Source organism: Myotis yumanensis, unplaced genomic scaffold (genome assembly GCF_028538775.1).
Source record: "Myotis yumanensis isolate MYYU_CA2020_CCGP unplaced genomic scaffold, mMyoYum1.0.hap1 SCAF_10, whole genome shotgun sequence".
NCBI lineage: Eukaryota > Metazoa > Chordata > Mammalia > Chiroptera > Vespertilionidae > Myotis > Myotis yumanensis.
In genome coordinates this window covers 37,333,740-37,358,825 of record NW_027223761.1, presented here as the reverse complement: position 1 = coordinate 37,358,825, position 25,086 = coordinate 37,333,740, and the positions used below count along the sequence as shown (strand labels likewise).

The 25,086-nt window shown below is 43.0% G+C and overlaps 1 protein-coding gene and 1 pseudogene across 3 annotated transcripts in view; one reads left to right on the top strand and one right to left on the bottom strand.

Moving 5' to 3' along the window:
• Window positions 1–663: 663 nt before the first annotated feature.
• The window catches only part of DENND5A (DENN domain containing 5A), an 81,336-nt gene continuing 56,913 nt past the window's right edge, over window positions 664–25,086 (bottom strand). For 2 of the 3 annotated variants that reach the window (XM_070425330.1, XM_070425331.1), the window contains 14 exons: window positions 24,028–24,121; window positions 21,137–21,268; window positions 19,492–19,644; window positions 12,546–12,630; window positions 10,944–11,028; window positions 10,354–10,482; window positions 8,260–8,381; window positions 6,502–6,647; window positions 5,833–5,951; window positions 5,283–5,464; window positions 4,634–4,716; window positions 4,011–4,134; window positions 3,242–3,410; window positions 664–1,679 (listed from right to left, as the gene is read on the bottom strand). In XM_070425330.1, coding sequence (XP_070281431.1) covers window positions 1,496–1,679; window positions 3,242–3,410; window positions 4,011–4,134; window positions 4,634–4,716; window positions 5,283–5,464; window positions 5,833–5,951; window positions 6,502–6,647; window positions 8,260–8,381; window positions 10,354–10,482; window positions 10,944–11,028; window positions 12,546–12,630; window positions 19,492–19,644; window positions 21,137–21,268; window positions 24,028–24,121 — 1,807 coding nt within the window. In that variant the 3' untranslated portion in view covers window positions 664–1,495. The remainder of the gene's footprint in view (window positions 1,680–3,241; window positions 3,411–4,010; window positions 4,135–4,633; window positions 4,717–5,282; window positions 5,465–5,832; window positions 5,952–6,501; window positions 6,648–8,259; window positions 8,382–10,353; window positions 10,483–10,943; window positions 11,029–12,545; window positions 12,631–19,491; window positions 19,645–21,136; window positions 21,269–24,027; window positions 24,122–25,086) is intronic. The other variant, XM_070425332.1, reaches the window with a different exon arrangement.
• Window positions 7,202–7,495, top strand: LOC139018041 (ATP synthase subunit g, mitochondrial pseudogene; annotated as a pseudogene).

The following is a 25,086-nucleotide window of genomic DNA, read 5'->3' as shown; positions in this document are numbered from 1 at the left end:
CATAAAGCTACACCTGCCATCCCAGGAAAAGTAAGCCCCTGTCTCAAGAAAGAGCTTTTTTCCTGAGGGTTGACAGGATCTCAAGTGGCCTGTTCCCACCCCTACCCCTCAAGAAATGGCCCATCCTGCCTGTCAAGTGACGATCTTTGCAACCTTGGCCAGGTGTTTGCCCGTCTAGCCCAGTGATGGTGAACCTTTTGAGCTCGGCGTGTCAGCATTCTGAAAAACCCTAACTTAACTCTGGTGCCGTGTCACATATAGAAATTTTTTGATATTTGCAACCATAGTAAAACAAAGACTTATTTAAATGCCATTTAACAAAGAAAAATCAACCAAAAAAATGAGTTCTCGTGTCACCTCTGACACGCATGTCATAGGTTCGCCATCACTGGTCTAGCCTTTTTCTTTGTAGAGTAGGAAAATAACCCCTGTGTGCATCCCTCTCAAATAACCATGTGAGTTAACAGCTGTGAAAGCTCCGAGTGCTGCAGCGGGAAGGACCCAGGAGACACCACCCCTCAGAGGCATCCTGGGCAGCCCACAGCCCTGAGCCAGCGAGCCAGCGGGGAGAGGGGAGAGAAGCGGGTCCTCAGTGGTGAGACCACACTGCACCCTCCGCCGCCCACTGCTCATAAACCCCCATAAAAATCAGGGACCATGCAGTTTTGTTTCAGGTGTTTTATTAAGTGGGCCATACTGTAGCTGGTTTCTAAGTTGCAAAACAACATAAATTTAACAATAATATAGCCAGTTAGACTGTGACAAGCTTTTTCTTTCCTTAAGAAAAGAAAAAAAGAAAGACTTAAAACACACAATGGAGGGTTAAATAAATAATATGGGGGGAAAGGAAAACCTGTTAAAACATGCTTGTTTACTTCTGCGCAACTGCGTGCCAAGAGGAAACGTGATTTTTCTGCATAATGAAACATCTTAGCATGTCTCCTTCCCAAATAATACTGACAAAAAAAAAGAAAAGAAAAGATGTGGACTGACTTGTCAGTGCTTGAAGAGGCACTACTAAAAATCCCTTTGATTGGAGCTTCGGGCTTCCACTCAGCACACCTGTGTGTGGCCCAGGAAAGCCAAATATCCATAATAATGTTAATATAGAAAACATTAGTTAAAAACGATGTGGAATGGCCTCACTGACGCAGCAGGGCAAGGAAGCGGAACTGCCCTGCACGCGGTGCCAACCTCAGTCCAGGGAGGCCGCAGGCTCCCAGCACGCGGCCAGTGAGGGAGGGCACCAGCTTCAAAATAAGCGGCACCAACCTCGTCTCCCTCTCCCTATCACTCTTTCACATGAAAGTGTGTAAAAAGCAAATCAGCAAATAAACTCTAAAATAGATTATTTATTCCAAAAATCCTCTAGTTTTCTTTTTACAGTGAGTGTACATCTCCGTCTCCTGCACAACTCGCTTAAGTCCTTGGGGAAGACGGGTCAGAGCTGCAGGGTGAGTCTTTCTCAGTCCTGTTGCTAGCTGGTGCTGAGAAGTCAGATGTCGATGCCCTTGACCAGGGACGTCTCTAGCGTGATATTGAACTCCTGCAATGTCTGCAGCACGCGGATCAAGGAATTGACAAGAGTGTGGTCTTTGATCAGCGCCACATCCTCATACATGTGTGCGGTGATGGGGCAGTCAGCCAACAGGGCAATCCAGTGGTGTAGGAGGTGATCTCTGGCAGGGCAGGATCAGTCCAGGTGGGTCAGAGGGAAAGAAAGGGAGACAGTTAGTGCAAGGCCAAGGGGAAAGAAACCTTGAACAAAGTCTGAAGCTGGAGAAGTGGATAGCTCCCCACAACCCCTTTTTTCCTCCAATAAGGGCTTGGGAAAGAGGCCTTACACAGCAATAAGACTCCTACTGAGGGCTGCCCTGCCCCAGGACACCAGCCCAACCTGACCCAAATCAGCCCTGACATCTGCCACCAGGCCTGTTCCTCTTAAGATAACCCCGCCACCAAACAGACACCAAGTCCAGTCAGCACCACTACATCCCTCTCAGCAGCCAGTCTCTAACCAATAGCAGCCAATCCTTCCTCCCCACAGCTACCACCACCAGGAGTGATACTGAGAGCTAACATCCACATAGAGCTGGGCATGCACCAAGCACTGTTATAAGGTATTTAACCGTCATTCCACCCTATGACATGATATAATGCCGTTAGTGCTGTTATAATCCCCACTTTATACAAGAAGAAATTGAGGAGCATAGAGGTTAAATAGCTTCTCCAAGATCACACGGTTATTAAGTGGCTGATGTGGGATGTGAATCCCACACCAACTCCCTGGCTTTTGTGCCTGTACAAACTATTGCCTTAGGTTCATTAGGGCTTCATGCTCTCACCTGACCTACTAGACTAGCCCCTAACGATCTTGCCCACTCTCATGCACACCATCCATGATATCAAATTAGTATCATTTCAGTCCCCTGGTTAAACAACTCTATCCTAACAGGGAAGGATCCTCTGGCCCAGGTCCTTAGCACCTCCTCCCTGAAGCCTTCTCTGATCTTTCTCCTCTATATTTCCAGCATACCGTATAATATAAATGTGTACCTCTTGTTGGGCTCTCACAACCTCCTGCCTTGTACTGTATTTAATTGGGACAAGTAAACTTCCACACGGTAGAGGCATGTTTCATTCAGCTCTATTCCCACCATCTCTATTCCCACCATCACAAGGCCTGGCACATTCATATGCTTGTTGAAGGAATGACTATATATATTCTTTTAAATTTCTCCAGTGGGGTGGTTTTATTCCTTCCATCAACATGTGGCTCTTGGGCCTGGTTGGTATGGCTTATTCATTGAGCTTTGACCTATAAACCGGGAGGTCACAGTTCTATCCCGGTCAGGGCACATGCCCGGATTATGGGCTTGATCCCCAGTGGGGAGGGGGGAGGGGTGCAGGAGGCAGCCAACTGATCAATGATTCTCTCTCACATTGATATTTCTCTCTCTCTCCCTCTCCCTTCCTCTCTGAAATCAATATATATGATGTATATATATTTTTAATGTGGCTCTTCTTCCCCAGCTACACACACTCTCACCCCCACCTCCACAGATCCCCACCCATATGCATGGTACATAAAGGAAATTAAGGGGCTCTAGGAAGTCCTCTAAGGCCTCACCTGCCCAAGAATGCCTAGTCATCAGCCACTCCCCACCCCTGCACCACACTAGGACTCCAGCACCACTTCCAAGGCTGGCTGCTATGTACTCTGGGCTTAAGGCTGCAGTACCTGGCTCCCAAGCACACCAGCATCTGGAACTTGCCATCCTTGCCAATGTTCCGGGGAGTATTGTTGATTGCAGTGACAAATCGGCAGAAATTCCGGGCCCTTGTATGCCAATTTTCCTCAGGAACAACTTCATTCTGCTCCAAAGTCTCATAATAGGTTTGTGCTTTTTCTGTGAAGAGGAGAAAGCTTGCCGATGACAAAGCCTCTTAAAGCCGACCTGTCTCTGACTGTCCTGCAGGCCACCAGCCATGGGCATCTCAATGTCGATGATGTAAGTAACTTAATGAGAATAACATGAGTGTTCTGTCACTCATCACCTTTCAAAATGATTCCTATATTCCTTATCCTTATTTTTAAAATTTACATGGCCCCTGATATAAAGATGCTACTTTCTCTAGTCTTAAGATTTCTAAAAAACTCTTGAAGGAGAAGCTCCTTCATAAAAATTCTCTAAGTGGGCGCAACACAGGGCTTGGGCTGGCCTTCTAGATCTCCAAGAAAAGAGTGTGAGGACTCATGACTAAGCCTGTGCTATACAACAGATGCTTACAGAGAATCTTCTCCATCCGGTTCTCAAGAGGTGAGGGGTGAAGGTGGGGAGAACTTCTGTCATTACCTTTGGGGAAAGGCAGGGCAAACAACAGATCTAATCTGAGAGTTACCTGATTTGGCTTCTGTACCTCAGACCCCAGGGGTTAGCACCCACATTATGCTGGTGAGTCCCCATGTCTCTCCATGCTTTCCCACCACACATCCTAGTCCAACTCACCCAGGAAATCCCAAATGAAGACATTTTTGAAGAGACGGGGCGATTTAAATCCATGCTGGAAAGCCTGTTCCAGAGCCGAGACAAGGCCACACTCTCCACAAAGCAACAGCGTCAGACTGCCTCTCTAGTAAGGAAACGGGAGAGTGACAGGCTTGCCTCAAGCTGCCCTCCCACCACTGCATCCCCAAATCCACAACCCACAGCTAAGAGGGCAGCAAAAGACAGGCAGGGACCTTGTCTGTTCCCCTAGCACCTGGCACAGTGCCTGGCTCAGAACAGCTCTCAGTGAATAGCTATTGAGTAAATGAATAAATGAATAGATGATGAATGTGGGTTCCCACCAGGGGGACAAAGCCAATGTGGCCATTATTCAGGGAGACGGGCAAATCCTGAAGAAAATAGGAATACACACTGTTCACTAGAGGCTCCAGGACTCTGTTGGGCCATTAGTGTGTAAGGAAAACAGGGTAACCCAAGCAGAGATCCCCAGAGGAAAAAATCTGCTCAGTCTCAAACTGAGGCACACACTCTACACTCCAGGCTGTCCAAGCACATGGGCCAAGAACAGTATTATTCTCTCTCCCTCAATGTAAGGCCCTGGGCTGGAGGACAGGAAGGCTTACCTCTTTCTCAGGCTTATGGAAGTGCTTCACGATGCCATTGACTGCCTCCCCAATGGACTCCTGGATCTGCCCAGTGTTCAGCTCTGATAAAAATCAAGCAGACACCCCTCACCAATCTCAGAGGCTAACAGTGCTTAGCTGCCTGAGCAGGAAACTGAGGACTCCTCATGGGAGAGGTAGGGCAGCCTGACCTTGGCAAAAGTAGCTCTCACCCACCAAACTTTGCTGAGCTAGCTCTTCCTAAAATCTTGGGGAGGAAAGCAAAGTCAATACCTTCGAGTTCTGTCTCTAAGAGATGCTGGTAAAGTTTATTTTCCATTTACCCTGGAACATTTGGCAACCAAATGTGGGCCAAGGCTTGGCTGTGAAGCCCAGGAACCAGGAAAGAGAAGGCCTGGCAGTAGACCCCTCACCTCTCTAGGATCACATACAAATAGTACGGAGGCCCCAGGCCAGCCTCCATAAGCGCTCCCTCTCCTTCCAGGCCTCTACGGAGAGTGTTAGATCCCCTGAGGCTGCTTTGGTGGCAGAGGTGGTTCCTGAGGCAGCTCACAGGCTGGGATTTGGGCTAACATATCAGGGCTCCCAAAGATCTGCCCACATTTCCCAGGCTGGGTAGCATGAGGGCCCAGCCTCTCTTCCCACTTACTAGGCTTGTTGTTGGGTGAGATGGTAACAAGCCTGCGGATGACGCTGGGGGACTGCTGCAGGGGCGGGGTCCGACACGGCCTCTCGTCCACCTCGGGCTGGGATGTGAGCAGCTCTCCCACTAGGACCCGCTCCAGGCTTCCGTCGTCCATGCCCTTCCCCAGCCACCGGCCGCAGGGGAACCTACAGGTCGGGCAATGGCCTGTCAGAGCTGCCAGCTCCTCCCATGCCCGTCCCCCTACTGCTCAGAAAGAGCCATCAACAAAGCCATCCCTGAGGATCCCTCAAGGGCCTGCTCATCCATCCCATGTGCACAATCAGGGAGTGATGGGTGGCCTGGAACCTGTCACAGCAATGTCACACATCTTCCCTTGATAAACCCTCCTCCTATTTTTTTTTCAGGTGCATGAGCAGAGCCAAATAGGAAGTTGCCCCAGCGTATCACAGCCTAAACAGCCTCTTTGAGAACTCCACATACCCAAGCATCAAACAACAGCCCCTGGTGGTACCCTTGCCCCAGCATTTTAGAGCACAGCTGAGGGAACACTTACTTGTAGGTATGTCCTGTGATCTCATTCCTGACCATCACATACTCCACCAGCCATTTGGCATACAGCCCAGAGTTATCATGGCCTATCTGCACAGTAGTGAGCTTCCCCAGGTTCTGGCACTATGAGAGAACAGCCAAATAGAGAAGATGAGGTAGGAAAAGGAAGTAGGAAAAATTAGTGACACTCCTTGGAGGCAGACATCTGACTGGCTGCCTGCAACCTGGCAGGGACAGAGCTCATGGTTCCACTTGTCACCAAAGCCAACAGTACAATACCATCTCATGAGGGGCCGATGGCTGCTACCTACAGAGAGAACAGGGCCCAGGAGGCCGCAGCTCTGGAAATGGGATAGCAGTCTGAGGTCCAGAGGTCTCTGTGAAAATTTGGGCCCAGCAGCTGAAAGAACTCTTGGGGATTTCTCAGCACACCATGGACAGGGAGGTATGAAAGTTCAGATAGATAAGTGCTTTCCAGCCAGAGACTATTTAGACAGGGCAGGCTCCCCGCTCCTTGGGTCAGCCCTTGGCTCCGATCATCTCAGGACAGGTCAGCCGTGCTGATGCATAACACTGTATAGAGCAAAGCCTCCAAAAACCTCTGCAGAAAGCTCCAGAAAAGCAACTGTTGCAAACTCAAGAGCTTAGAGTGTGGTTCCCGGACAACACGTACCTCGAAGGTCATCTCCAAAACGTTCCTGGGAATCTGCAGGATCTGTGTCTCACCCAATTCTCCCGAGATGCAAATCCATGGGTTGGCAGTGAACATGGAGCCCCCCAGCTTCTTGCTCGGTACAATCAGGATGTGGTAGGGGATCACTGTTTAGAGGAAGCCACAAAGGCATGGAGGAGGATCAGGAATCCCTCCCATACCTGAAAGGGCCTGACCTGCTCCAGGCATGCTCACATGATAGCAGCCCCAGCACAGCCAGAGCTGCAAGTCACCAGGAGCTAGTCTCTGGCTGGCTCAGAATATTAGCCAACCCTCCCATCAATCTCACTCCCCCTCGGGTTACCCCAAACATCAAAGATCCAAGCCCATATGCAGGCTCAGAGCTAAGTCAACCTGTTCCTTAAATAACATCACCAACTCAACATTGTACTGAATTGCTTTTCAGAGCACTTCCATCTATCATCTCTTGCACTCTAATAACAATCTCAGGAGAGGACATGCAGGTATTCCGTTGCCTTTTCTGAGGCACTGAGAGGGAATTCGTTTCCCTTGGGTCTCCTAAATTCTAGTTCAGTGCTGCTTCTACTGAAGCCTACAGCCCTCTTCTCTGAGAAGGAAGACGGATGTCATGTAGAAACAAAAGTGCACACTGTGACATTCAGCTGACCATTTGGGACCACAGAATTTCCATCCTAGAACCATGGCCCAATTTGTCTGCAACCTTGTGGAGAAGGCCCCTGTGCTAGTAAATGCTGCTGTGACGGACTCAAAGCCTTACTTGACCACATTTTGGCACTGTGCCGAGGTTGAGCTGATTCCTCTAACCCTTGCTGAGAGCCTGGAAAAAAAAATAGCCACTAGTACTCAAAATGGTAGCTTCAAACAGCTCAGTTAAGGAAGCTCTGCTGAGTAGTTTGGTGGCCACTGAGGTGTGGATGTGATTTTATGTTGCGAGATCATAGGCAAGCGTGGCATCATTGACTCTAATGTCTGAAGACCAATCTTTAACATCTGCTTCTTTTTGGTCTATTATTTGAATGTTCTTGGACCATGAGCGATCAGAATGGTATTTGAATTTAAAAAGATATGTAACAAGAGAGTCCACACCACACCACTGAGGCTTTTGAGTCACTGGCCAAACAATTAGTCATGGGACAAATTCAGAGATGACCCCCCACCCAACATCCTGGCACCAAAGAAAGATGAGGCTCCAGGGGCCTGCCTTAGACTATTCTGAACCCTCTTCCTCACTCTGCAAATAGGGAGACTGAGGCCCACAGGAGGGGCAGACTCTGCTCACAGAAACATAATGAGTTAGGGTCTGGACCCAAACCTTCATGGCTATGTGGAAGAGTTGCTTGTCCCTGTGGGCAGTTCTGAAACCTTCTGTGATACTGAATAATGACTCTCTCAGCCCAAAACAAAGGGAAATTTCTTTACAGGTATCTAGAGGGCAGTGAACTTCCCCATCACACCCAATCCGATCCATCACCTGAGGCTCCCAGGGCAGTGCCTAGAACAACAGTGACAACATGATGGCCAAAAAGACTGAGCTCCCCAGTTCCGAGCAACAATAAGCAGCTTCGGAGAAAAACAACCTCCAAGGAGGGCATTGCACCTCTCTCCCACAGAAGCAAAAGGCAAATCAAAAGTACAAGTGATCATCTTTTTTCTTAAAAAGGGGACAGTGAGTTAGCCTCAGGCAGGCTCATGAAGACAGGAACTAAGAAGGCTAGTGGGGAGCACAGGGCTACTCACGGATAGTTGTGAAGACATTGGTGAAGCAAAAGTAATCGACGGCATTGAAAGAGAGGAGGTGATAGAGGAACTGCTCCTTCTCGTCATCACAGCGCAGGAAGGCATAGCGCTTGTACAACTTTCTGTCGGAGAGGAAGCAATACATCAGTCTCCCAGCCAAGAGGAGAGGAAAGAGACTAGAATTACTCAGTTCTGGAAGGAGCCAGCTAGGGAAAGAATGAGATGTCAAGCCTTAAGTTCTTTAGAGCTACCTGAAAAAGGAATAAAGCCAGTTACTCTAACTGAGGGCTAGAGGGAAAGTGGCTTAAGCTATAGCAGGAACAACAACAACCAAACTCTACCCTGTGTCCAAGGGTTGATGTTACTACAAGGTAGTGTCAGAGGTCTTGGGATCTCCTTCCTTAAACTGAGGGCCCAAATGCAATTTTCTCTGGGAAAGACACAGGCCCTCTCAGGCATCTTGCTCAGGCTTCACCTAGTGTGTGGTGTTGGAGGAGCAACGACAGGAGATCTGCGATCAATACTCATTCCCAGGCCAAGTCTCAGATCCCAGCTGACCTGAGACCCAGAGTCAGAAAACTGCTCTGAATGTGAATGTAAGCCAGGGACCCTTCAGAGACAATAAAGGGCAATGAAGGGAATGAGCCAGGTCACAGACCAGGGAGAGCTATGCAGACCATGTCCTTCCCCTTTTCTAACTTTCTCCCATCTCCACCCCGCAGCCCCACTGCTTACTCATCAAAGACCAACTCCTTTGTCTGACATTGCAGGCCTTCTGCAACTGCTCAGCAATGATACCTTCTCCAAGGAGAGGGGACACAGAGAGCCAAATGTACAGGCCCTCAGCACAGAGGAATGCACACACACAAAAAACAAAAGAATGTAACTATCCTGGTTGCCAAGACTGCAATCATCATGGCCAAAGAGGTATGGGATTCAGTATACCTGTCAGGTTCTACCTAGTCAGGTTTATAAGGTACTTTCAATAGATACTTCACCAAACAAGGCCTACTATGTGCAGGTGCTAGAGAGGAAAGCACCTACCCTCAAATAGGTGAATTAATCAGGTAAAGGCCACAGTATAAGACTGCCCATAATGAGTTGCCAAATGCAAGGCTCTCTGGAAATTTAAAGAGCCATAAGCTTCAATGTTCCTAGAACAAGAGGGGCCTGAAGGACAGCACAAATTTAAACAGGCACATAGGAAGAGGATAACAGAATGTGTAAACCAGTTTGACTAGGGTTGAGGGCTCAGAAAAGTGATCAGTTAGCAATGAGCCTGAAAAGTTAGGCTAGAGTCAAATGAAGGAAGGCCCTAAATATTTAAGCCAAAGGGCCCTGCCAGCATGGCTCAGTGGTTGAGCGACGACTTATGAGCCAGAAGGTCTCAGTTCAATTCCCAATTGGGGCATATACCTGGGTTTCAGGTTCAATCCCCAGTGTGGGGAGTGCAGGAGGCAGCTAATCAATAATTCCCTCTTATCATTGATGTTTCTATCTCTCTCTCTCCCCCTTCCTCTCTGAAATCAATAAAAATATATTTAAATGTAAAATATATTTTTATATATTTAAGCCAATATCTGCAAATCTGCCCTACAAATAATAGGTTCCTACAACTTGCCCTAGAAGTAAAGGTCCAGCGAGGAAGAGCAAGGACTTGGTTACTGTGGGCTTGCCCTGGGCCCAGGAGAGAACAGAAGAGATAAGGGTATATATATATTTTATAAGTTTCCTTGTAATTCTCCAATCCTTCAGGAAAGAGACAGAAAAAATGCCTGTGATATACAAGTCACCAGAGTGCATAGAGAGGAGGAGCCCCCAAACTCTGAGGTAGCCAATGAGGACCCCATCCTTCTCACTACTCTATGAGAAAGCCATTTTGGGCATGCAGATTGGGAAGGTAGGGAGAACAAATACAGCAGAATTATTCTTCTGCAGATAGAAGTGGAAATGCTTCAAAACCTTCATACACAATTTGAGTTTAGCTGAATACAGCAGTGATGACATACTGACTACCCCCCCTTCCCACACAGGGGTTTCTAATCCCCCCAGCATTGCTGAGAGCCTGTTCTACTCCAGGTGGAGTGGCCTTACTTGGTGAGCTCATGGTCTGAGAGAAGCTGCTTCAGGTGTCTGGAAAGTAACTTTTTTTCCATGGAGAGTCGCACCCATGCTCTGGCCTTTCCCACGTCAGTCTTGATTTCCCCGATGTTCTGGATATGCCTGAAGGGGAAATGGGAAAAAGTGAGGGTGGGTGGGAGATGAACTCACTACGAATACCTCCCCCATAAAGCCAAAGGAGACCTAGAGAGACAGCTCTATCCACCCCTGGGAGAGTACATCCCTCTTATTCTATAAATCCTGGGCTTCCATGTAGCTTTGCCAGATAGGCTCACTTGGCAAAGGATGGGGGTTGGGAGTGACAGTACAGCTCTCAAAAAAAGTCAGGTTAACCCCAGAGCCCTTAGGCCTGGAGATACTCTGATATAATTCTCCAAAAATGTCAGGAAACCCACCTGCTCTATAAACACATCATTAAGCACAAGACCAATGAGAAGGGCTTTCTGGTTAACTGAGATGCTGTGGAAGCACAGGTCGCTGAGACCCTGCTCCATAATGCAGACACCTAAGCAGCAACTAGAAAGAGGATTTCAGTGGCTTATTATGTCTGAGCCCACACTGACCTCATATCCTGAATGAGGGAGATTCTCAAGGGAGACATGACTGAGCTGGCATCGGACTTCCTCCGTTCTGAATCAACAAGTATTCCTAGAACAAAGAAACTGGTCATTTCTAAGATCGGACTATCCAAATAGCTAACTACCCTTCTAATCTAAAAATCACATATTTCTACAGGAAACAGTTATTTTTCTTTAACACTTTGAACAATCATTTCATAATATTTATTAAATACACACTAGGTTTCAGATTTAATACTTGTATGCATATTATCACATCTAATTATTTAATAACTTATGAGATAACCAAAGAAAGTATCATAGAGGGAACCGAAATTCAGACAGGTTAGCTGCTTTGCCCAGTCACCAAGTGGCAAAGTCAGATCCTTGGCTCCTAACCCACACGTTCTCATCATAATGCATAGAAGGTAGTGCTTCCACTTGGAGGCACTACTTTTGTCCTGCTCTTGCCTCAAAATAGGCTACAAAAGAGCCAACAGGATGTGTAAAAAAACACATGTTGCAGAAAACCAGACCTCTAGATATAATACCTTTATATCTGCATATCTGGCCCAACGTTTAAAACTTACTACCCTGATTACTCGGCTGTTGAGAATTTTCGGCTATAGTTTACCCCTTAGCAATAACTTCAATAGTCTTCCTGAGAAGACTCTCATATCCAGAAAGTGAACCAAAAAACTCTTAAAAGGCTACTTAGGAAGCTCTTGTACCTCGCTTTCAGTCAATTATTCTCCCCACTTTCAGTGCTAGTTGAGGTCAACGAATTCAAGAGCAAAGACAACTCTGAGTTCATGGCTATCTTTTAACCCCCATTTAAACTGATCTTTATCATTAGGATAAGAACATCCAAGAAAGGTGAACAAACTCCTGGGCAGAGAGAGAAGAATGAAAGAGGTGTGAAGGGGAGATGTTGACAAGAAGTAGAGGAAGGAGGAGGACTGTCCTGGAAGGGACACTGTAGAATGGTCTAAAGAACACAAGATTAGGAGACAAGAGAACGGCTCCTAATCTGGCCTCTTCTATCAATTCACTGGGTGATCTCTAGTAAAATCAATTCCTCTCTCAATCCCAGTTTCCTCCTCTTGTAAATAAGGGGCTGGACTAGGATGATCTCTGGGGTCCCTGACAACTCTGATATTTTCATTAAATCAGAAACAGAAAGGAAGTGTAAGGAATTATTCACACCAGGCCTTAAGGTAGGACATTGCAAACAGGCTCCCTTACTTGATAGGATAGATCATCTCAATGCCCATCTAAGAGAAATAAAACAAAAGACTCTGAAAACAGTTTGCTCCAAACACAAGACATTAGTACCACCCAAATTCATTTAAAACTTAAACTCATTCTAATGAGACATACCTTGCTGATATGTCTTCTATTTCACTGATCAAAAGAGTACATAATGAAAGCAAACTCCATGGCTATGGCATGCTCTGTGGTTCAAAGGACCCGGGGGCTTAATATGTAAAGAAGAAAACATCACAGACCAAAGGCTTCAGTGACCTGAATCACTCCCGCTGTTCTCTCCAGTGGGGGATGGAATGTGGGTGGAGGGCGTTCTCTCCAATGAAGCGGAGACCATCTTACCTGAGGTACTGAGGCTTCCGGATGTGAGTTTTCTCTGTCGGTTTTCCTGATAATGTAACAGATGGGACCACAAGGCTGATTTCCCCTGGAACCAATACAAGGGGAAAATATCTATCAGTTTAGATTTCAGAGGCTAAGGCATCCAGTGGACAGAGACAGAGATAATTTAAACATATAGATTCCAGCTTTTGATAAAAAGGACCTGTACAGCAGGTCCTCAAACAACATTTCATTCAATGTTATTTTGTTGTAATGTTGATGAGATGTCATAGAAACTTAACTCTTGTTTATATAAATTGGCCTATGGTAAAACTGGTTTCGTTGTACATCATTTAGCTTAAAGTCTCAGAATCTATCAACAACGTTAAGTGAGGACTTACTGTACCATTTCTTACCTCTGTGTACACCAGATGCAATGTATACACATATACGTACCCTGCTACTAAAATCCTGGAGAAACATAAAAAAACAGAAAAGAGAAAAGGTCCCCACTGGGAAGGAGGAGGGCATGGTCAGAAAGAGATGTGAATGAACCAATGGATGAGAAAAAGTCAAATAACCTCTAAATGGTTTGCTGGTTGAAGGTCAGCTTAGATAGAGCATGAGTTTTGCATAGAGAAGCTGATATCCAGTCTACAAGATTGTACGATAGCTCCTGAATTTCCTAAAATACTGACATTCCTGCCCTTAGTGCAGGCTGGGGAGAATAAATCATCACTAAGAGGAGGATTTACTATTGAAAGTATAGTTGAAGAAGCCTGCAGGAAGGTAGGCTGTTACTCTACTGCAAAGCTGAGATATTGCAGTCAGCATAAGAGAACCTTGGCATTTGCAGTTGAAATTATGGGGTGGGGCAAAAGTAAGTTTACAGTTGTGAGTACACAAAACACAGTTTCTTATTCTATTATTATGTGTTAATTATTGTATTATTTCCCATATGAACAACTGCAAACCTACTTTTGTCCCACCCTGTGTTTGAGTCATGTAATAATTAGTCATTTTATTTTATTTTATTTTATTTTATATATCTTTATTGGTTTCAGAGAGGAAGGCAGAGGGAGATAGAGATAAAAACATCAATGATGAGAATAACTGATTGGCTGTTTACCCCCACACCCCCTACTGGGGATCAAGCCCGCAACCCAGGCTTGTGCCCTTAACCAGAATAGAACCTAGGACCTTTTAGTCCCCAGGCCAACACTCTATCCACTGAGCTAAACCCGCTTTCATCCCTTCTTTCCCCTCCAGGGCTCCAAGTGCCGACAGCTCTGGGCCACACTATGGGCTAAGGCAGCGGTCGGCAAACTGCAAATACCACGTGCGGGCGCGCACGTACAGTGCAATTGAAACTTCATGGCCACACTCAAGGGGCCAAAGAGCCGCATGTGGCTCACGAGCGGCAGTTTGCTGACCACTGGGCTAGGGCATAGTCCTTTTAATAAGACACAAATCTGAATAGCACTTGCAAGCCTGATGTAAGGGAGCAATGTGCCTATGGAGTGAGTGAGCCCAGCTAGCCCCCCAGCAACTGCTTTGTCTCTTCCCAGTCATCCTTCAGTACAGAGACTCTCATTATGTGATAAAACCTTTATTTCAGATTCATGGTGAATGTTCCTATACAGTTGATACAATATAAATGTAACATAATGTTTGTTTTAGTAGAATTTATTATAATAGTTTTATAAATAACTTTAGTTCTGCATTTTATGAAAGTAATAATAATGATAGAAGCTACCATGTCTTGTTTGAGGTGTGCTATGAACTATGTTAAATGTTTAAAATATAACATTTTATTTAATGCTCCCCAAAATCCTATAAGGTAGGTACCCCTATCCTCATTTTCTTTAGAAAAGAGCAAATTGGGGATCAGAAAGATTGTAAGAGATCACACAGCTAGTAAGTAGAGTGTTGAAATTCAAGCTTAAGTCCATGTAACCACTACTCTTAATAATGACGCTAGGCAGACTGCTTCTGAAAGGGATCATTTACCTTTGAAGTTATACCTTCTGAACAAAATTTTATGCTCTGGGATAAATGTGAAACTTTAAGGTCTCAAGATTTTTCCCTTGAAAATATCAATAACCTATTTTGTTTCTACCCATCACTTTGATCTATTTGGGGGGAGGGGGGAATAAAGCATCTGAATGAGAGAAAACCCTCATCAATGGATCAGCAAGCTGTTATCATACGTTTGCTGTATATTTGGATTTCCTACAAGATTTAACCAGCTTAAAACAAAACCCAACTTCAATGGCGATTTAAACACACACACACACACACACACACACACACAAACATACACATTAAAACTAGAGAGGGCCATTTTTTTTATTCATTGAAATACCAAAATTTTGAAAAAAGAGAGGTTCAACAAAAATCAATGAGACTTACAGCTCCCATACACTGTTACTGTTATATTAATAGAATATATGTAGAATACAAAAGCTTAAAATAGCCATGCTCTTTGAGATAGTAATTCAACTTCTAGAAATCCATTCATCCATTCATTTATCAAAACCATTAGAGTAGGCTCCTAAAAGGGCGGGGACTTCGACTTACTCTTCACTATAGTCCTAGCGTCTAGACCAGCCGTGGGCAAACTACGGCCCGCGGGCCGGATCCGGCCCGTTTGAAATGAATAAAACTAAAAAAAAAAAAAAAAAAGACCATACCCTTTTATGTAATGATGTTTACTTTGAATTTATATTAGTTCACACAAACACTCCATCCATGCTTTTGTTCCGGCCCTCTGGTCCAGTTTAAGAACCCATTGTGGCCCTCGAGTCAAAAAATTTGCCCACCCCTGGTCTAGACTGACTGGAAGGCAGCCTCCCTTATAGGACTGTGTGGATGTGATACAAACTAAATATAGCTGGTCACCTGAGAGCCCTCACATGCCATGCTGCTGAAGAACCAAAGGCAAGAGCAACACCAGGCCACTGTGCCAGAAGGATGCCCGGGCTCACAGTGATTATACTAGTCAAGGAGGGAGGGCAAGGGCAAAAGTGAGAGAGTAGCAGCTGGGCTGAAGCTTAGTAAGAGGGCACTGGGGTCTTTCTAGTGCAAAAGACATGAATTACTCTTTTTCCTCTTTTGCAAAAGGACTGATAGAGACTGCAAGGTTCAGACTATATTGATGTGGCCACATGACACATAGATAGTACCAGATTCTCCAAGAATGTCAATGCATAAAGGGTGAGAAACAACCCCTTTTCACTTACCAGTCCCCAAATGACAGTAATTATAAAACTATTATGAAAAATCAAACCTCATCTCTTACTGTCAGATAAATATCCTAGAGCAGGATACCCATCTCCTTGGAATATGTCATCGACAGTGATAGAGAGTGGTGAGGATTTGCTGCAGACAGCCTTCCATGCAGATCAACACGGCTAATAACAAAATTTAGGAAGCTAGCAGTAAAAACTGCCCGTTGGTTCTCCCTACTTTATAAGTAGATAAAATAGGCAGTTGGTCAGTAAGGTGCCCCCAGGAAGAGGGAGATAAGATAGTTCTCTGAGAGTGAATTTGGTCACAATCTGTGCATGATCATGCACAGTCTGCATGATGGAGGAGACCAGGTAACCAGGTATAACCTTTGGACTGGAACATCACTGAGGACTGTCTCAGCAGAAGAAAGGTGCTCTACACACAGACCACGAAAATGGAGATTTAAGGAGCATGCTGTAGGAGCCCAACAGAGATAGTCAGGGTCACTCTCCAGTGAACATATGTCCCTCAGGGCATAAGTGCCCTGCCACAGGCACAAGCCCTCACTTCCCTCCAGTGACACTTTAGTGACCCAAAAGCAGAACTCAGAAAACGGAACCTGAACAAAAAAGCCCCCATTTATGTTGTACTGGTTTCTCACCAAACAAGTAGCCTCTGTCCATCCAAACTGAGAGAGGGATCAAATGAATCCCAAAAGAAATCCCCATAATCTCTTGTAGAATATGTTGCCAAGCCTCAGAGGACAGATTTAGAACATGTGATGATAAGGTTATTTTTTTTTAAATGCCTCAAGATTTTTATGGCAAATATTAAAAAGTTTTGAGGACATGTTTTATCAAAAAGCTCAAAGAGCTTACATAACCATAGTGTCAGGCTTGCTAAACTTTAAGAAAAATGATAGAATGATTATGTATATTTTACTTATTTGTTTACAAAGAAAAGGAAAGAGCCCTGGTCAATGTGCTCAGTTGCTTGAGCATCATCATACACACCAAAAGGTTGCCGGTTCGATTCCCAGTTGGGCAACATACCCAAGTTGTGGGTTTGGTCATGGGTCAGGGTGCATAAGGAGGCAACTGATCAATGCTTCTCTCTCATATCAAAGTTTTTTTCTCACATCAATGTTTCTCTCTCCCTTCCTCTCTCTAAAATCAGTAAAAACATATTTTTAAAAAATAAAGGAAAGAAACAGAAATCCTTCGTGTAAAACCTAGCATAATCATAGCTGTCATATGTTACATACCCACCACGTGCCAGGTACTTATTTTTATTACATCTAATTATCATAACAACCCTGAAAGGTAGGTTTTATTAATTCTGTATTTTGGACAAGGAAAGTTACTGTCAAAAACTGCAAATCACTAGAAGTCACCCAGCAGAGCTAAGATTCAAATCCGTCTTTCTGACTCCAAAGCTCATAGTGTTGCTATTATACAACAGGACTCTCAAAATTGTAGGAATGTGACACACAATCTTTAACATTTTTAAAAAATCTGTAATCGCAATGTTGTTTATAATACTGAAAAATCAAAATAACCTAAATGACCAATGATAAGGGTTTGATTCAAGTATGGCACATCTATACAATAATACATTAATTAAAAATGAGATTTTAGAAGAATAATAACCACAAACATTTACTAAGAATCTCCCAGATACCAGGCTTTGAGCTTAGTGCTTTACATGAATTATCAAATCCTCACAAGAATCCTATGGAGGTGGGTACTTTTAAAATTCCATCATACATATGAGGAAACAGAAACTTAGAAAAGCTAGGTACCTTGATCAGTTTCATAAAATTATTAAGTGGGAATCAAACCCAAGTCTATCTGATTTATAGTCTGAGATCTTAAATACTGTAATATCATCTAAAAATTAGTTAAGGACATGGAAAAAATGAGGTAAAAAAAAAGCAAGTTATAAAACATTATTTACAGTATAATCCAATTGGATTTTTTAAACAGCTTTACCAAGATAAAATTCATATTACCATAAAATTCATACTTATAAAGTATATAATTTCCTGCACACACAAAAAATCTGGTTTCTAATATATTCAAAGAGTTGTGCAACCATCAACACTACTTAATTTTAGAACATTTTCATCACCCCCAAACATACCCATTAGCAGTCACTCCCCAGTCCTCCCTCCCTCCCACCTCTGGAATCTTTTAATCTTTCTGTCTATGGATTTGCCTAAATGGGTCATACAATATGTGGTCTTCTGTGACTGCTTCTTTCATTTAGTATGTTTTCACAGTTCATCGATGTTGTGCCATGTATCCATATTTTATTCTTTTTATTAAATAATATTCCATTATATGGATAGGCCACACACATTTAGTTTATGTATTCATCAGCTGATGGACATTTGGGATTTTCCACATTGGGCCTATTTGGAATAATGCTGCTATGAACAGTGTGTACATGTTTTTATGTAGACATGTTCCCATTTCTCTTGAATACATAGCTAGAAGTGGACTTGCTGGGTCACAACACTATGGTTAACATTTTGAGGAACTGCCAGACCATTTTCCAAAGTGGCTGTACCATTTTACATTCCACCAGCAATGTATGAAGGTTCTAATTTCTCCAAATCCTCACTAACACTTTATCTTTTTTTGTTTTAGTTATCCTAGTGGGTGTGAAAAGTTATCTCATTGTGGTATTGCTGGATTTTTTTAATACACACCTGTATATGGGTATACTAGTATGTGCACAAAAAAATGTTTTGAAGGGCAGATGTTGTAGACTGCCTCCAAACCATGAGAATGGAAACTCCAGAAGGGCAGAGATCTTGGTCTGTTTTTGTTGTTGTTGTTGTTTTTGTTTTTGTTGAGATAGAAACATCAATGATGAGAAAGATTCATTGATCAGCTGCCTCCTGCACACCCCCTTCTGGGGATTGGGCCTGTAACCCATGTATTGGCCCTGGAGCAGAATCGAACCCAGGACCCTTCAGTCCGCAAGCCGACACTCTTATCCATGGAGCCAAACCAGCTAGGGCATCTTGATCTGTTTTGTTTACTAAGGTTATCTCAAGTGCCTACAATAGTTCCTGGAATACTGTAGGCCCTCAATAAATATTTGCTGGATACTTATATATAGTTTCTAATTTGTCCAAAATAAAATTGCTTCTGATAATGTTTCAAGTTCTTTTCAAATTAAAAAATGCATAAAAGTAAAAGTCCATCTTGACTTTTCAAATTAGAGTATTTTGAAATAAGAACATTCTCTGGGTATTAAGCAGTAAAAATCAAACTTACTCAACTTCTCTCAGATCTTTAGATAGTTAAGCTATCCCCATGTAAAAGAAATGTTAATGACAGACCTTTATCCATGGGAATGTACAGCTAATGAAGGACTCTTAGGGTACTAGTATGTTTGGTACTGCTGAGCTTCACGTTCCCTCTTTCTCTGTGCTCCATCTCTAGGGCCAGCTGCCAAACAGGATCTATCAGTATGGCCTTAAGCTCTATTTGCAGGACAGAAGCACCACTTTTAAAATGTCTGACAAACACACAGATTTATGAAGTTTATTTTTTAAACAAAATAGTTTAGATCCTATTTAATTGTTTGTTTACCTATTTCTAATCTCACTCCATGCATACTATGTACCATTCTCCAAAGCCAGCCAGCTGGAAGAGTATGGGAAAGCTAGTAAGTGAAAACAAGAAGATAGTTTGCACAGCAGAAAGGGCTCTACATTCATTACCTGTTTTACTTGGAGTCCATGGCTCCAGATCCTTTCCAAGAGGTCACAAAGGCTGGCAATCAAGGTGTTCTCTTCCACCCCTGTGATGTTGACCTCTCCGTGGCCTAGCTCCACAGCCTCTCGGCCCATCTTCTCCACCAGCATTCTCTTGGTCTATAAGGAATCAGTCAGTAGGATTAGACAACCACAGTGAACAAGGTCACATGCAACTGGAGAGGGTTGTGGCCACCTGCACATCTGTTGGGCTGGGAGGGACAAGATAAGTGAAACCCAGATACATAGAGTATATTTCTTCTCCACCATACAGATATAGGTCAGGTCATGATGAAACGCATTCTTTAAAAGTTTAGTTAAGAAGATAAGAACATAGCAATTACTGTATGACCCTGAACAAGTGATTTCATCACTCTGGATTCTGTTTTTACATTTATGAGATAAAAAGAGTTGAATAAAACCCTCTGGTCATGCTCACTTCATACATTCTGATTCTCACTGCTTAACTGATCTCACTAAACAAAACTTCAAGTGCACAAATACTGCACTTATATGGGGTAGTCAGACTCACAGAAGCAGGAAATAGAATAGTGGTTACCAGGGGTTGGGGGGAGGAGAATTGTTGCTGGATAGATATGAAGTTTCAGTATGCAGATGAGTAAGTTCTAGAGATCTGTTATACAACATAGTACCTATAATTAACAACAGTATTATGCATTTTAAAATATGTTAAGAGAATAGATATCATATTGTGTTCTTATCACAAAAAAAACAAACAAGTGAAAACCACAAAAGAACATAAAATTTTGGGAAGAAACCGATATATTTAGCACCTTGATCATAGTAATAGTATCACGGGTGCATGTGTATATCCAAAGATGTATACATTAAATGTGTGCAATTTTTTGTATATCAATTCTCAATAAAGTTTTTTTTTAAATGACTGTCTTTGTAGAATTGAGAAAAACACCCCATAACAGCTTAAACTGAATAACACTCTTTAGCCTGGCACATAGTAGGCATTCATAAATTCTTGTGTCTAGACATATGAAATCATTGCTATCAAATTAAAATAGAGGCAACATTTCCATGTGTGTAAGACTAATCTGCTGAAGACAATTCAACTACAATGATTTCAAAAAATGTTAGAAGTCTAAAATTAAAACTGTATCACTCAGTTTTAAAGAACACATATTTTATCAACAAACTGTGCTTGATCTTGATTAATGGTTTATTTTATGTAAAACAAATATGCCGCCCAGCCAGTGTGGCTCAGTGATTATCAACCTATGAACCAGGAGGTTAGGGTTCGATTCCTGGTCAGGGCACATGCCTGGGTTGTGGGCTCCATCCCCAGTGTGGGGCGTGCAGGAGGCAGACGATCAATGATTCTCTCTCATTGTTGATATTTTTTTCTCTCTCTCCCTCTTGCTTCCTCTCTGAAATCAATAAAAAAAAATTTTTTTTTAAAGATGAGAAAAAATAAAAAAAACAATATGCCTAATTCCAAGTTAACAGGATCTTAAAATTCATACTATCCCATTATATTAACAATATTTTTAAAACCAAGAAAGAACAGTCAGAGCCAAGCCTTGGTCTCACCTTGGCTGCCAAGGGAAATAGCACACACACAGAGGCGTCCACAGCTCACCTTGTTGCGGCATTCCTTCAGCAGGCCCTCTACAAACTTCCAGTTGGTTTGGGCAATCACTGACGGGGAGAGGTTGGACAGTTTGGGCTGGCGGATGGTGCTGCCCATATTCCTGGCTTCTTGGATGTACTTCTACAGCAAACAGAAAAATCAAAGGCTCTATCCATGCACACAAAAGACAGGCGACCAGTACTGGTGAGTGCCTGAAGAGGGCACTACCACCCAGCGCTTTCTCACTGCTTCTTTCCAAGGCTCAGATAAAGTTGGGGCAGAAAGTTTAAAGTGTAACTCTGTAGCCCTGGCTGGGTAGTTCAGTTGGTTACAGCATTGTCCCTATACCCCAAGGTTGCAGGTTCAATACCCGGTCAGGGCACATATACAAGAATCAACCAATGCATGCATAAATAAGTGGAACAACAAATAGGTGTTTCTCTCTCTCTTTAAAAGCAATTAAAGATTTTTTTTCAAATGCAATTCTATATAAAAGGGAAAACCTGAGAAAATATGAATTCTGTTTTCTCTGATGTAAAGCACTTCGTAACTGCTGTAATTACCTTTTCTTTAAAGATACAAAAAAACATAGCTGCAGCTTGTATAGATCAGTTTGTCAACCCATATCTCAGAGTATTACTGAAAAAAATCATTTTACCTACTAAGCTGAGAGGAATTTAACTCTTCTGCCCATATCAAAGATAACTACTGCTGTCATCATAAAGTATAACAACCTTGCACAAAACAACAACTGCATTTTCTGCAAAGTGCTGGTGATTCTCCACATGCTGTTTGTTTTAACACAGAATGCATATAAATGCAGAGAACTGCACACTGACATCCTCTCAGTATTCCAGGTCACAACAAACACTTTTACCCCAGGCTTCCTTCTTCCCCCATATTTATCCCAGTAGAACATTTCTGTCTGGTCCCTCAATCTGCCCTTACTACCAATCCCCAAGGTTAGGCTTCAATTACTACCTGGACTACTGCTACCTGCCTCCTAACTTGCTAGCTATGTAGTTACTTCTAATACCTCCTTCCTCCAAACATTCTGCCAGTCTTCATTACACAACAATCACCAAGCTTTTGGTCCTGTATTTCCTCTACTTAAAATATTTTTCTTTGTCTCTATAACAATCCTATCATCCTCCAAGGCTTCAAACAGATTTTGACTCCACCAAAAAGTTTTGTTTGATGACTACCCAGGTAGAACTGACGTCTGCTCTCTCTAATCGGTGATCACACACGGGCTTGCCTCTTATATGACCCTTTAACAAGACTCTTCTACTGAAGTTATTTGTGTACCTGACTTTGCTCCCTTAATAAACTGGTAGTCCCTGAGCACAAGGCTAACTTCTTGTCATCTTTATATTTCAAAGTGCTTACGACAGTGATTTTGACCAAGAAAATGTGCTCAATAAATACTGCTGAAAGAAGTAATCTGAAGGTGAGGTGGAAAACCCAGGGGAGACTTTAAAAAAACACCAATACCTAACACCCCTTACAGCACACTCGCAAAAACTCTAAGCACAACTGTATCCTATAAAGCAGCAGTTAAAAATTTATAACCATACCTTGTGATCTTAATATATTCCTTTAAAATATAGCAAAGGCAAAATATGTAATTTTCCCATTCACTGAGGTGCCAACCACATATGAAAACAATACGCTTTATTGGGTTTTATATGTATATAACACAATTTGCAAGGTATTTTCTCAAAGAGAAGTTCCTGAAACAGGTTTCTGAAGGTTAAATTCCCATTTTCACAACTTCTCTGCAACTGAGTCAGGCAGGCAGGGTTTCCAACTTGAGTTTTATAACTAAAAGCTTTACTGGGAACAAGTTATAGTAGAGCTGAAAACTCAGCCTATAAGCAATGAGGACTCAGGAGGTCAATTCAAGAAGCCTCAACACCCCAGGCACCTGAAGATAACATTCCTCTCCTTTGCTCCTCAAAGAAAAAAAAGTCAAGATTATCTGTTTTAAATTACGATACATAAAAAATAGGGGGAAAGTACTCCCTCCTCCCAGGTTCAGATATTGACAGCATTAACCCAAGTTCAGCTTTTCTTCCTTCTAATTCTAACAGAATTAATTCTTCACTACCATACCACACACAAAAGAAGCCTCACAAATTTTAAAAGGATTTCTCCCAAGTCTTAGGCTCTCATCTCCTGAGGCTCTGTCACACTCCCCCAGGAGTATAATGTATGCGGAGTACTGAAAGGACAGTGAAAGGCTCTCTTCTAAGACTGCCATCATTCCTGAGTCGGCTGCAAACAGGGCCTGGCTCAGAGAGAGGACCTACATGGTTAGTGGCTAGCTGCCATGTGTAAAAACATCATACATCCTGGATTTGTCCTAACCTAGGCCCAGTATCAGGTATCAGGAACTACTCTATTATTAACCCTTCTTTATGGGGAGAGGTCTCTAAATGTGGAGTAGAGGCAACCCCAACAGTCTGCACAGACAATCTCTGCTTAGACCCCATCCCTGTAAGTAACTTCCCTACAACAAATCCCACTATAATCTATAGTAGGGGTGAGGAACCTTTTATCTGCCCAGGGCCATTTGGATATTTATAACATCATTCTCAGGCCATCCAAAATTATCCACTTAAAACTTAGCTGCTATATTTGGTCAAACATGTAATTAACTCACCCCTAATGCCTTGACAGGGCCAGACCAAATTATCTCATTGGTCTTATACAGCCCGAAGGCTGGATGTTCTATAGGGGTGGCTGCTTTGTTTTTTGGCCTCAAATAACCTTCTTGGTTCGGTGGTCACTGTACTGTTAGGACACTTGAATCAGATCAGAGGTCAAAAAAATAGGAAAGAGAAAGAGAATGTAGCATGATAATAGGCCCATTCCTTGTCAATCATAAGGTGGCCTACCTCTCTCTGGTCATTGTCTAAACGCAGGTGTTCTGTGTGCTGCTTCTGCCGATCTTTCCGCCTCCACTGGGCAGGGGCATTCCTTTTTGTCCATCTAAAAGAATCAAAACAGGCAATTAACAATAATCCAGTAAAAAGTAAGGTCAGCCCTGGCCGGTGGCACAGTGGTTAGAGTGCTGGCCCACATACTCCCCATGTCAAACTCAAAGGCTAACACGGGCCATAAAACAAGGTTTAAAGTTTATGTGGCCCCATAAAACAAGCATGTCAAACTCAAAGGCTAACACGGACCAAATAAACAAGGTTTAAAGTTTATGTGGCCACAAAAAAAAAAAAAAAAAGCTTCAATTTTCATAGAAACATAGGTTTATTTTGATAGAGACATACTGAATACAAAGGGCTGAAAGAAATAATTATCATAAAATAGAACATTTTAATAAAAATTAATATTTTTTCTTGAACATTAACTTACCAGACATTGAATAACTGCACAAATTAATAAGCGTAACGCAAATAAACCTATTTTTCTTGTTCTCTGAAAGCAAAATATCTCCTGTTGCGCACACCAAACAAGTCAGTACAAGACTAATGACATGGCAATTGGCTGCTAAAATATTCGCTGCTGCCTTAGCCGGTTTGGCTCAGTGGATAGAGCATCAGCCTGCGGAATGAAGGGTTCCAGGTTCGATTCCGGTCAAGGGCATGTACCTTGGTTGCGGACACATCCCCAGTGGGGGGTATGCAGGAGGCAGCTAATCGATGTTTCTCTCTCATTGATGTTTCTAACTCTCTATCTCTCTCCCTTCCTCTCTATAAAATATCAATAAAATATATATTTTTTTAAATAATAAAATAAAATAAAATATTCACTGCTAATATTAATGGGGAGAAATGGTGTACCTGTGTGTAAGGCATGTAAGGGAAATGAATGCAACATAATTATAGTAATCAGTCATTAGCAAACGTTGTAGTTCATTTATATATATAAAAGGCTAAGTGGCCGACCATACTTCTGTCTGACCGGCTGGTGCATATGACATGCACTGGCAATTTAAAAAT